Here is an 11,771-nt window from a genome sequence, read left to right on the forward strand (position 1 = left end):
CCACCGCGAAAGCGAGTGACCCGGGCCGGGGGGCGGGGAGTCGCGAGCCTCGGCGGAGGCGGCGCGGGGTAAAGAGGAGCCGGTGTCCAAGCGGCCCTTTATAACGCGCCCCGCGCGGACCCCGGCAGCCTGGGTACAGCCGGTACCCATCACTAGCTCCCTCCGATCGCTCCTGTAGCGTAGCCTCCGCGCCGCCGCCGAAGCCCCGAGACCTCGCCACCAGCCCTTGGACATGGCGATACCCGTGCGCCCGCGCCTCCTAGCGGCCCTCGCGCCCACCTTTCTCGGCTGCCTCCTCCTCCTGGTGGCCGCGGTTGCAGGTGAGTGGCATTGGTCCTGAGAAGCCCCGGGCGCACCGCCCGCGGGAGGCAGAGAAGGGATCTGGCTGACTGGGGGGTAGGGGCAGTGCTACTCTGGTTCCTTGGGGACGCCAAGGTGTCCGACCGTACCTGTGGATTTGGCCGCGATTGCCCTGAGGGTTTGAATGAACACAGGGATGGAAGGTAGTTGGTGTCCGGACTCCCTGCTGTAGGCGCCGTTGAAGATGCCTGCTTTGTGCGTCCACCGTGGTTACATAAAATAATCTGGGGTTCCAGATTTAACTCTGAGGGAAGAGCCTCTTAGGAAGTTGGGCCCTTGAAGGTGGCGGACTCATGGGCCCGCCTTTGCCAAAGTCGGCGTGCTTGCATGTTACCTTTGACAAGGTGTGTTCCTTCCCATAATAAATAGATGTTTTGTGGCCTTTGGTTTAGATCTGATAAAAAGCAACGCTGTTGTAAACTCAGGGAAGACAGAGTACATACCCACATCCCCAACACATACCCAGTGTTGAGGTGAGGCAGAGGCTGAAACCCGGGAATTTGCAAAAAGAGACGTTGGTAACAGTATTTTAATGGGATAGCATCCTACCATGTGACAGGTGCCACGTGGGCCGCACATCTGCTTTGCTCTCCGAGAGAACTTCAGTGAAAAGATATTTTAGATTACAATGGGAAAGGTCAGGTTAGACTTTTTTTCGTTTATGGGCATTCCTGACTCTCACGTGTGTGGGGGACAAGCCCTGTTTGGAACTTATTCAAACCCTTCCTTGCCACCTCTCCTTGAGCCCGACTGCTTCAGAAGAGTATGGGACTGACTCTCTGGCACCTTGGGCCCTCCTTCCGTGTCATTTTAAAGAGGGTTTTCCCTTGAATAGTTTAAAGAAGGACTTCAGGGTCTTCAGCCGTTTATGTGGATTGCGGTGTCGATATTGCCTGGAAAACTATATGAGTCTGGGGAGGCCGGGAAGAGCACACACACACACACACACACACACACACACGCACGCGTGCGCACACACACACCCTCTGTTCTTTACAAATTAGCAACGTTTTGGTGACTGACAACAGCAAAAATAAAATTTAAAAAAGTTCTCCTTTTGGTGGTGGAAGCTGGGAAAATGTTTTAGACGTTAGCCCAAGGTCGATACCGAAGTGCATGCAATTATAACTCTTTTGTGTTTATTTGTAGTGGTTCCACCGAGAGCAACTGATTTAACTTGGGTATCAACTGACTTCAAGACAATTTTGGAGTGGCAACCCAAACCCACCAACTATACCTACACTGTTCGGATAAAGTAAGCCAGGTTAAAAACAAAACAAGATAGCTAATGGTTTTGTTCTTCCCGCTCTTGGGCACTAACAGGGACTCTCTGAAGCGGATTGTTGGATGGGTTTACCAAGTGGTAGCGTTTTCATGGTAATTTGCTGCCTACTGTCACGTTCCCTCAGATGGAAAATTTTCCATGTGCTAGACTGATATGAGAAGTGGGGGGGGGGGTGTGCCTCTGTCCCTTGAGTGCTTACCAGGCACACCTAAAGACCTGGTTTAGATCCTCAACCCAGCATAGAATTGTCACTGTGGTCACTGTGTCATGCTGGGGAAAGTAGAAATAGAAATTCAGTCACTCTTAGCTGTGCGTAGGGAGTTCCAGGCCATCCTGCAGTACATGGGACCCTGAATCTAAATAAATAAATAAATAAATGACATAATGTCTAGTTTTTTTGAGGGTAATTACAGGAAAACTACTAAGTGCATATAAGCTATAGAGGGGTGAGCCCACTTACACAGACATTTATAGTGTGCTTTGGGATCAACAGCAGCTAGTCTCTTCTAAGCACCAATACCCTTTTCTGGTTACGAGCTGTCTAGACTGAGCTGCTGCTGGCATGTCAGGGAGAGGTAGGAAGAATTCCAGTGTCTATACTGCCCTGAAGCAGTGCTTGATTCATTAATCTATGGACTCTGTGAATTAAAATTCAGTTGTACAATCGGTGGAGGCCAAATTCCTGAGTCACTGAGCTGCTTAGAAAACACTGAAGGATTTGTCTGCATCCTGTGCAGTCTGGGACTGTTTGGCTCATTCAGACCTGTTCACTGATTGACAGCTCTCGGGAACAAGTAATTCAACGCTTTTAATCTAAGTAACCAGGGTGTGCCAGATGTTTTCCTTGATGATTTCACATATCCTTGGCAAGCTTTTGGTTTCTGATAGATTCTAGGAGATGGATAAAGGACTTGAGAGACCTGCCTGGTGTGCAAATTATTTTAATAGTGACAATGTAAAGGACACAAGAGTATCGTAGGCAAAAGGCAAGCACGTTTTAACCCTTTGTTTTTCCGTTTTAGCTTAAGTTAAGCCTTATTTAGTATTAGGGTGCAACTCTCAGGTGTGAGTCTTTCAAATGACTTTCTTGTTTTTTCAAAATGAACTCCATGATAACTATTGCCAAACCAAAAGGGGAGAGAATCTGTGTGTGTGAATGCATGCATATATGCATGTATAGCTATGCATAGCTATATACACATAAGTTTCACAATCTATAATTACCAATAATTACCATCACAGTCAAACTTATCAGTTCAAAGGCTGGTGATGCAGTTCAGTGGTAGAGTTCTTGTCTATCATGGACAAAGCCTTGGGTCCCATCCATAACCCATGTCACCTCTCCTCCCAATTTCGTTGAACTGGTAATGATAGTACCCTGTAATCCCTGCACACCTTGCTCATATGATGCAGGAGGATTATGAGTTCAAGGCTACATGTTTGTTCAAGGCCAACTTGAGCCTGACTTAAAATAAGTTCAAACCTTGCCATTTCATATTCTAACAGTTGAGAGTTATTAAAGTAATTAATTTCTCTTATACAGACCTGACATTTACCTTAGGAGACCCTTTCCTTCTAGATATGAAAATTAGATTTTCAGAGAAATGGTTACTTTCTAATATTTTGTATTAATTGAAACAACATTGGGAATATATCTTGGGTTGTCTTGATTTTTGAAATAGAAGCCTTTATTAGCTATAAGTTTTGGAGATTTTTAAGGTGGTCATTATTGAGATGAGTACAGCTTGTGATCTGTAAACATCAGAGCTCAGACCACCACTTGGGAATAGCTGCAGACTTGGGTGTTTTAGTGGTAAGGTCACCTTGCTCAGGCCCTTGCTGCTGAGCTGGGTGATCCTGGAAGCATTTCCCTTAGTCAATGCCTGAGACCCAAGCAAGCCTTCACCCTTCTCAGGGGCAAGGGGATTCTAGTGCTAAGGGTATCATAGCAGTCATTTTTCTGGATGAAACTGTTACTCTGGAAAGCCAGGGGCCCACACTGACTGCTGGTGGTGCGTGCCCAGGCTACCTGGAGCTGAGGTGTGCCATGTCTGCAGGAGGCTCTGCCAGTCTGCCGCAAGGCCGTTTTCTGGGAGGAAGGGGGAAACTTTGTTCATCACTTCTGAGTCTCCTTTATTCTCCTCCCTGCGGAGGCAGCACCTAATCCAGGGAACGCTGTTCCCCACACCTACCCATGCTGCTGGAGCTTGGCTGAGTGGTGCTGGCCAAAGAGCAGCTCTGAGAGACCCAAGTCCCTTGGCTGAGTGTCAACAGTATCTTCTCTGAAAGCAGGCTCAGTGGTAGTTGCGAAGCATCAGAGGCCCAGCCTTAGCACCATGCCTGACTTGTGCTGTCCAGTCCATAGTGTGTGTTGAATTCCAAAGCTGAATTTAGAAGCTTCTAGACACAGCCTCCAACTCAATTAGTGAATGTCTGTTTTCTGTTGGAATGCCTCAGTAAATTAATGGGAGAACGTTTATTTCCAAATTTGGGGAGGTTTTCACTAACCTAGAGGGGACTTTGAAGACTTTTAAAGTGATCTGTGCTCTTAGCAACACCTGGAGGACCTCACTGGAGCTATCTCCCCATTGACCTGTTGTCACAGGGTGATGTAGACCCCTGTCCTAAGTTTTTTTTTTCAGAGAGCACATGGTCCTACTTGTGAACAGGGTGGAACAAAGCACTGCATTTATCAGGTATATGACCTCACTCAGAGCCTAGCCACTGAATGACTTGCTTGTCATATTGATGGAAAGAAACCATTAAGGTGCCATTGGCTTTTGATATAATAAAGATGTAATCAAGGTACATTTTGGTCATTCTGGATCCAAATAGCCTCTCTATACTTGTCACAGAAGACAGTTAAAAAATACAAGAGGCTAAAATATCCCAATTTTAATGTTAGCTTGCAACTTCAAGGATATATGTACGTATGTACTCAGGTTCTTTCGGTATGGTTGTTTAAGGGCTTTTGGAGAATCCTCATGTGCGCCTCTTCTGTGTGGATTTAGATAACTGTATCTATATGTGACTCCTCTGCTCAATGTTTCATCATATTCTATATGTTGAATAATAAAGTCTATCAATATTAGATTCCCTACATAATCATACTCTGTTACGATCGTCATATATAATTAGTCAACCACCAACTCTCCTATATGCCAGATATTCTGCTGGGCCCTTTGTACATCTTAACTCATTTGCTATTTTCTAAGGAGGTGCTGGATTCTTTTTAATGTGTGTGATCATGGGACGTGCGCTACCACCCTGAAGGGGTAGCGGTCTCGATACTCAGCAAACACAGAAGTCCTGCTGCTTGGCAGAGAGATGAGAACCAGAAGTCTTGGTCCTCAGAGAGCCTGCATGTGCATAAGCAGGGTGACACGGAGATCTAAACTTGGCTAAAGTGCCAAGTTCCAGACCTGTCTAGCAGGATGATACAGACCTCAGAGCACTGATGGTACCTTCCATGGTACCTTACAAAAGAAAGATCTGACCTTTGCCCTCGGGGGCTCAGACTTTGTTAAACAGGCACTAGCTATATTGTTTTTCTCTGCTCTTTGGTAAGATGTGTTCTCATTCTCAAGTTAAGGCTAGCATGTGGTATAATGGTAAAACAAACAAACCCAGCTCCACCCCTCATTAGCATGTGACTGTGAAAGCTGTTTAGTGCCTCTGTCCCCCCCACCCCCACCCCCCTGCTCACACACATTTTTAAAAAAATAAAGTAAAAGGAGTCCAGCAGAGCCGACCTAGTTGCTGGGTGACCTTGTGTCCTCCGTACTGGAAGTGTTCAGGATGGGAAATGCCTCTTCAGTTTTCCCTGTCACTGCCCGTTGGTTGTGCAGAGCACACCAGTAGAAGGCCGTCCATCCTGCTGGACACAGACCCTAACCTCCCATTTCTTTTTCTCCTCCCTTCCTTTAGTGATAGATCTAGAAACTGGAAATACAAATGCATCTCTACCACAGACACCGAGTGCGACCTCACAGACGAGATCGTGAAGGACGTGAAGTGGACCTATGAAGCAAAGGTCCTATCTGTCCCACGGAGAAACTCAACTCACGGAAATCAGGACCTACTTGTAGTTCAAGGGGTGGAACCGCCATTTGCAAATGCCCCAAAGTTTTTACCTTACCAAGACAGTAAGTAGCTTGGTTTGTAACCCTTCACTCTTAGTGTAGGCTTCTGTATATGCTTGTGCTTTGTGACCCCCTGCTAGCCATTAGATCCTCTCTCTCTCTCTCTCTCTCTCTCTCTCTCTCTCTCTCTCTCTCTCTCTCTCTCTCACACACACACACACACACACACACCACCACCACCACCACCACCACCACCACCACCACCACCACCACCACACAAGGCGGGGAGAGGCATCTTATAAGTAAGTGTCTCGCTCTCTGCAGATGGGCAGGAGGTTCACAGAATGTGAACGCATGTCTTGATCACTGTGTCATCATCTACTAACTTTCTCCTCTAGTCTACCACCAGTTCCTACCAGTAACCAGCTGGAGGATGCACTAAGGCTGGGGTTGTGGCTTTTCCTCAGGATACTGTGTCATATGCTGAATTTTATGTCCCTTCATCAGACCAGGGATCCTAGCTTAGGGTTTTTCCTCCAACAAGCACAGGTCCGCAGGGAAGCCACTTGTATCTGAAATTGGGCTTGTTGGTTCTTCAACCAGCTGAACTTCATTTGATCTCGAGATGAGCCAGCGCGTGCCAGCTCCCCGCCAGCCTCCCTCATGCTGGATTTGAATGTATAGCATGCTTTCCCACCTTTGTCCAAGTGTGCAAGCCTGACATCTAATCAGGAAATGCAGAGAATTCTTGCCAAGTAAAAAAATCTTCCTTCTTTCCTTCCTCCCTCCCTCCCTTCCTCCCTTCCTCCCTTCCTCCCTTCCTCCCTTCCTCCCTCCCTCCCTCCCTCCCTTCCTTCCTTCCTTTCTTCTTCCCTCCCTCCTTGTTTCCCTCCTCCTTCCCTTCTTACTTCCTTTCTTTCTTTTCTTCTTTCTGTCTTTTCGTGGTTCAGAAGTGGAGATTTCACAAGCTCACACAGCACATTAGGAAGACTAAACTGTACTTCTTTTGCAAGGCCTGATGGTTAAAACAGAAGTGTTGTGGTTTTGGTAGTCCCCATCTGTCCCCTTCTGGTTGCTCAGTGACGTGGATGGTGAGGAAGAAGGACAATTGAGATTTTACTCTGACATGTGATCTCATGGTCTAATTGCCCAAATGAATGTAGCTGTGTTTCTAGGGTCCCCATTGACAGGCCTCTCTCTTCAGACTCCTTTGTATTCTTACTGTTGTGTTCCAGCATGTCACGCCCATGTAATGCAGGCACCCTGACAATCATTTTCCCTAAGCCATGACCAAATCCTTTGTGATACACAACAGAGCACACACGATCACACACACACACATGCACACGCACACGCACACGCACACACACACTGTTCGGTGACTTGCATACAGTGAGAACTTGTCTGACCATCACATGACCGGAGCACACAATGTAACTGAATCAGGAACCAAGAGCTTAAAATAGATTCCTTGGGGGGGCGGGGGGAGGGTCAAGAGGTTGTTTCAGGAAAATGTTAAAAATTAACAAAATTAGAAGGTGACAAACGTGAACAAAATGAAGTTTAAAAATATGTGTTGTGTGCCTGGTGCATGTATGTGTACCGTGTAGCTCAGGTCCAGTGATCAGATGCCATCTGACCTGTAGACACTAGCCATGTATGCATGTATGTAATACACACATCCATACAGCAGGCAAAACACATGCATAAAACTAAAACATACTTTTAAAGGTCTTTAAAAAAAATAGATTCCCTGATTGACCAGAAGCCCTTCCTGGGCTTCCCAGCCCCTAATTCATTGTAGCTAAAATATGGAAGCTTGAAAGACTTCCTTGTACAGCCTGGTAGCCATCACCCACACATAACCACCAAACTTTTGAAATATGGCTAATGTTGCCATGGTGGAAAATAATATGCCAGTGTTTGAAATATGTAAAAATTTCCATAATATTTATTCTATTGAGTGCATGTTAAAATGCCAATCTGCTAATGGACCTATTAAAGTATATTATTAAAATGAATCCCACCCACTCCTTTTCACATTTTCTAATGTCCGTCAGGGTCTCCTTGTGCTTCCAGAGGATGGCATTGCTGTGTGCTGTCTTGAGACTCAGATATAGGCTGGCCACCACTCCTGCTCCTGGAGCTGATTCTGTACAGATGTTCTATATGAGCATTGGAGGAGTTGTCAATTAAGATAACTAATCAAACTTTTCTTTGTATTGATTTTCGTTCCTAAGCAAGGTAATTTTTTTTTTCCATTTCAGCAACACTCGGACAGCCAGTGATTCAGGAGTTTGAACAAGATGGCACAAAGCTGAAGGTGACTGTAAAAGACTCACTTACGCTAGTCAGAAAGAATGGTACATTCCTCACCCTGCGGCAAGTCTTCGGCAAGGACTTGAGTTATATACTTACTTATCGGAAAGGCTCAAGCACAGGAAGGGTAAGAGATTCTCCATCTATTTTTATGCCCCCTCTTTGTTATAGATCCTTGATTCTCCACAGCATCCCCAGTTCCAATAGGAATAGGGGTTGACATGGTGGGGTACACAGTAGATCCTCCTTCTGCCTGTCACTGCTAAGCTAGTTGCTTTGTGCCCTTGGGCAGGGTCCTGTCAGAGATTCCAGTCACACAGTCAAGGAGCTAAACCAGACTGTCCTCTCCCACATCTTCATATTGGGGATCCCAGGAAATAATGGGGGGTGGGAGGAATGACATATTAACTAATTCACGTGTGTGTGCATGTGTGCATGAATACATGTGCAGGCATGTGTGCAAGAGCTCGTGCACGTGCCCATGAGAGTTTGTGCATATGTGTGTGTGTGTGTGTGTGTGTATGTGCATGTATGTGTGGGTGTGTACGTGCACTCACGCATGCTGCTTTGTGATGCTGGGGACTGTTACCCAAGGCCTTGTACACTAGACAAGTTCTCTACCAGTGAGTTACATCCCCAGCCCCTAAATGTGCTTTCTTTGGTGATTCCATCTCTCTTTTCCTACAGAAAAAGGGGGCTGAACTGGGCTGGGTGTATCTGTCTTTTTAGCAGTCACCAGGGGTTAGTGATTAGCCAAGTGACTTCTCATCCTTCATGCGTCAATGATGTCTGCATAGATTTAGAGCCCTGGTTTTGTCTCCCTCAGTGATTTAAGAACTCTATCTTTTCACAGAAAACAAACACCACACACACTAATGAATTCTTAATTGATGTGGAAAAAAGGACAAGCTACTGCTTTTTTGTACAAGCTGTGATTTCCTCCAGGAAAAATAACCAGAAGAGCCCAGAAAGCATTACCGTGTGCACTGAGCAATGGAAGAGTATCGTGGGAGGTGAGTGATGGCCATGTCTGTCAGTGCCCTGGAAGGCTCAGCTGCCCCCACACCAGAGCCAACATGTACCTCTTTGGTTCAGACATTCAGAAATGAGCTTAGGGTGTCTTAGGGTTTCTTTTTGGATTCTATGTTCTCTTTAGGGGCATTTATGAATGATTCGACATGGTCCCTTTGGTCAGCAAGCACTTCCCTGGGCACTTGTAATGGGATAGATTCTATGGGGTACTGGGTATGCAGATTACAGCTAGGACCTGTGCACTTAGGCATTGAGTCGCAGCCTTCTCTGCCTGTTTTTCCTACTGACATTATGATCTGAGGGGGGCGGGGTTCAGGAAAGGAGTAGTTTCTGGACCAGTTAGTTTCTGGACATGGCAGATATTTAAGTGCACTTATGATGGACTGTTGGTACAGCGACTCTGTGTGTGTGTGTGTGTGTGTGTATGTGTGTGTGTGCACATGAATACGCTCTCTGAGTATTCAGTGTTAGGACTGAAAGCCTGTAAAGATCCCTCTGGGCCCCACAGAGCCAGGGCTCTGAGTGCTGGCAGAGGAGACGAGCCAGGGGACGGTAGCTGTGGCCTGGCTCCGTTAAAGTTTCAAGTCATTACGTTAAGCCAAGTAGACCAGACTCAGGAAGACAAACACCACATCTTTCATATGCAGAAAGCTAGATTTAAATTTATATGCATGCATGTATTTATATATGTGTGTGGTGGGATCAGGAAACTAGAAAGGAGAGCATGAGCAAAAAGGAAGAAATACAAAGGTGGGGTTAAAAAAATAGATTTGCTGAGTAGAGGGGTGGTGATCTAGGAAAATAAATTGGAAAGAGACCGAGGGGCTCGGGGGCCAGGGACGAATGAGAACAAAGTCTAATTACATGTCATTTATGAAAATGCCGTGATTAAACACATTATTTTTTATGCTGACCTAAAAATAATTTTTAAAATGCAACAATACATTTAAGTATTCTGCCTTCTTGCTGCTGTCAACAGAAAGTTCTCTTTCCATTGGAGCCCATACCCCTCTGGGCCAGCCCCTGAGCCACAAGCCTCAAGATGCCCTTTCCTATGCCCTACTGTAGTTCTGATGCCTCAGGCTCTGCCTGTCTCCCAGTTTCATCTCTATGAGAGTAGATCCTCTGGGGCACTGACGACCCCCGCCAGTCTCTTCATCTCCGCCATCGTCACTGTGCCCCCCCCTTCTATTTCCTTCCCATTTATTTTCTGATAGAACAAATCTCTGCCACCAAACTCAGGGTCGTTTTGGGACTACATTTCCAACTCCCAAGGCTCTTCTCTGGTCTGGAAACCTTGGGTAGCTCATTGAACGCTGTAGTCACGGTCATTTTCTCTTAAGCACATGAGGTCAGGTAAATTCTTAATCAAAGAATGAGAGAGAAAAAAATAGGAAAAATAAATGTCAAGTTTCAAAAAAAAAACCATGGTGGTGTAGCTTAGGGTCATGCCCACCGGCAAGTGGGATCGGAGCCTCCATCGGAGCCTCCAAGCTGACTTTATACATCTTTGACTTGTTTGTTTGTTTTTGCTTTTCAGAAACATTCATCATTGTGGGAGCAGTGGTGTTCCTGGTCACCATCTTCATCATCCTCCTGTCCATATCTCTGTGCAAGCGCAGAAAGAGAAGAGCAGAGCAGAAAAAGAAGAGCACTCCATCGCGCTTGGCATAGAGAAGAGGTTGAAGCTGCTCGCTCACACTACCTGTGTGGCATGGTTACCGAGCCCTCTGATGCGAACCAAGGATGTGCAGCGTGGAGCTTGACCATCCTAGTTCCCAAAGGCTTCCTTCATGACCTGCTATCCCAGCTAACGCTTCGATTCCAACACTAGCATCTGTCACTTTAGGATGCACTGAACGGTACCAAACTGGTTAACACTACAGCGCCTCTTGCACAAATGCTTTAGCATGTGTATTCTACACTCAGAAAGACACTAGGTCACCCAGGCAAAGCCAGCAGACAGAGGCCTTTCATATAACCTGGGTAGACTCTTGGAGAAACTTTAAGAAGTTGATTTCGTAGGCTGTAGAACAGTAAAGTGGGAATGGGTGGACTTTTCTAACAGCTGTACTTTTGTAAATCGGTATTTGGGTTTTTTTCCCCTCTACTAGGTACTTTTGGAAGTTCAAAGCAATTGGCAAACTTTCACATAAACATGTGAAATGCAGGATATTTCTGCTTGGGGCATCTTGTGATTTGTACTTTATTACGATTTAGCACTTTAACTGACAATGATGGGGTTTGAACATTTGACAGTCAACTCTATTTTTATACGACTACTATACAAAGAAACTACATATGGTTTTATGATTTAAGGTACTTAAAAATGTTTATGGTTAACATTGTATATATAAAATTTAAAGGTTTTGTATATGGGATTTTTATATTTATATAGCTCCTATTTGTATATATTGAGATAATTTATTTAATATACTTTTATAGAAATAAAGGTGATTGGGAATTGAAACGATCACATTTCTATCTTCCATTTATTATTTACTCCTTGGTTTTTGCATTAGGTGACTCTGTTGCAGTCACAATTGACCCTATCCATCTTAGTGACCTACAACAATATATACTATTCACTTACACCGCACATTCTCGAGTGTTGGTAGGTGGTAGCTCTTCTCACTGCAAGACCCAAAACAAAGCAGGGGTCCCTACTGGATCAGAGCAAAGGTGAACAAACA

The 11,771-nt window shown here is 45.4% G+C and overlaps 1 protein-coding gene across 1 annotated transcript; it reads left to right on the forward strand.

Moving 5' to 3' along the window:
- Positions 1-47: 47 nt before the first annotated feature.
- On the forward strand, positions 48-11,551 carry F3 (coagulation factor III, tissue factor). The gene is made up of 6 exons (XM_034500618.2): positions 48-320; positions 1,510-1,615; positions 5,573-5,790; positions 7,995-8,173; positions 8,900-9,059; positions 10,619-11,551. The coding sequence occupies exons 1-6, from the start codon at positions 233-235 to the stop codon at positions 10,750-10,752; spliced, it is 885 nt and encodes a 294-aa protein (XP_034356509.1). The 5' UTR covers positions 48-232; the 3' UTR covers positions 10,753-11,551.
- Positions 11,552-11,771: the final 220 nt, after the last annotated feature.

This window comes from Arvicanthis niloticus, chromosome 4, assembly GCF_011762505.2.
Source record: "Arvicanthis niloticus isolate mArvNil1 chromosome 4, mArvNil1.pat.X, whole genome shotgun sequence".
Lineage (NCBI taxonomy): Eukaryota > Metazoa > Chordata > Mammalia > Rodentia > Muridae > Arvicanthis > Arvicanthis niloticus.

Excerpts from the sequence above, each read along its gene's own strand:
- F3 (XM_034500618.2), top strand. The coding sequence starts at position 233 with ATGGCGATACCCGTGCGCCCGCGCCTCCTAGCGGCCCTCGCGCCCACC. Across the intron at positions 321-1,509 it reads CCTGGTGGCCGCGGTTGCAG|TGGTTCCACCGAGAGCAACT; the intron begins GTGAGTGGCATT and ends GTTTATTTGTAG. Across the intron at positions 9,060-10,618 it reads ATGGAAGAGTATCGTGGGAG|AAACATTCATCATTGTGGGA; the intron begins GTGAGTGATGGC and ends TTTGCTTTTCAG.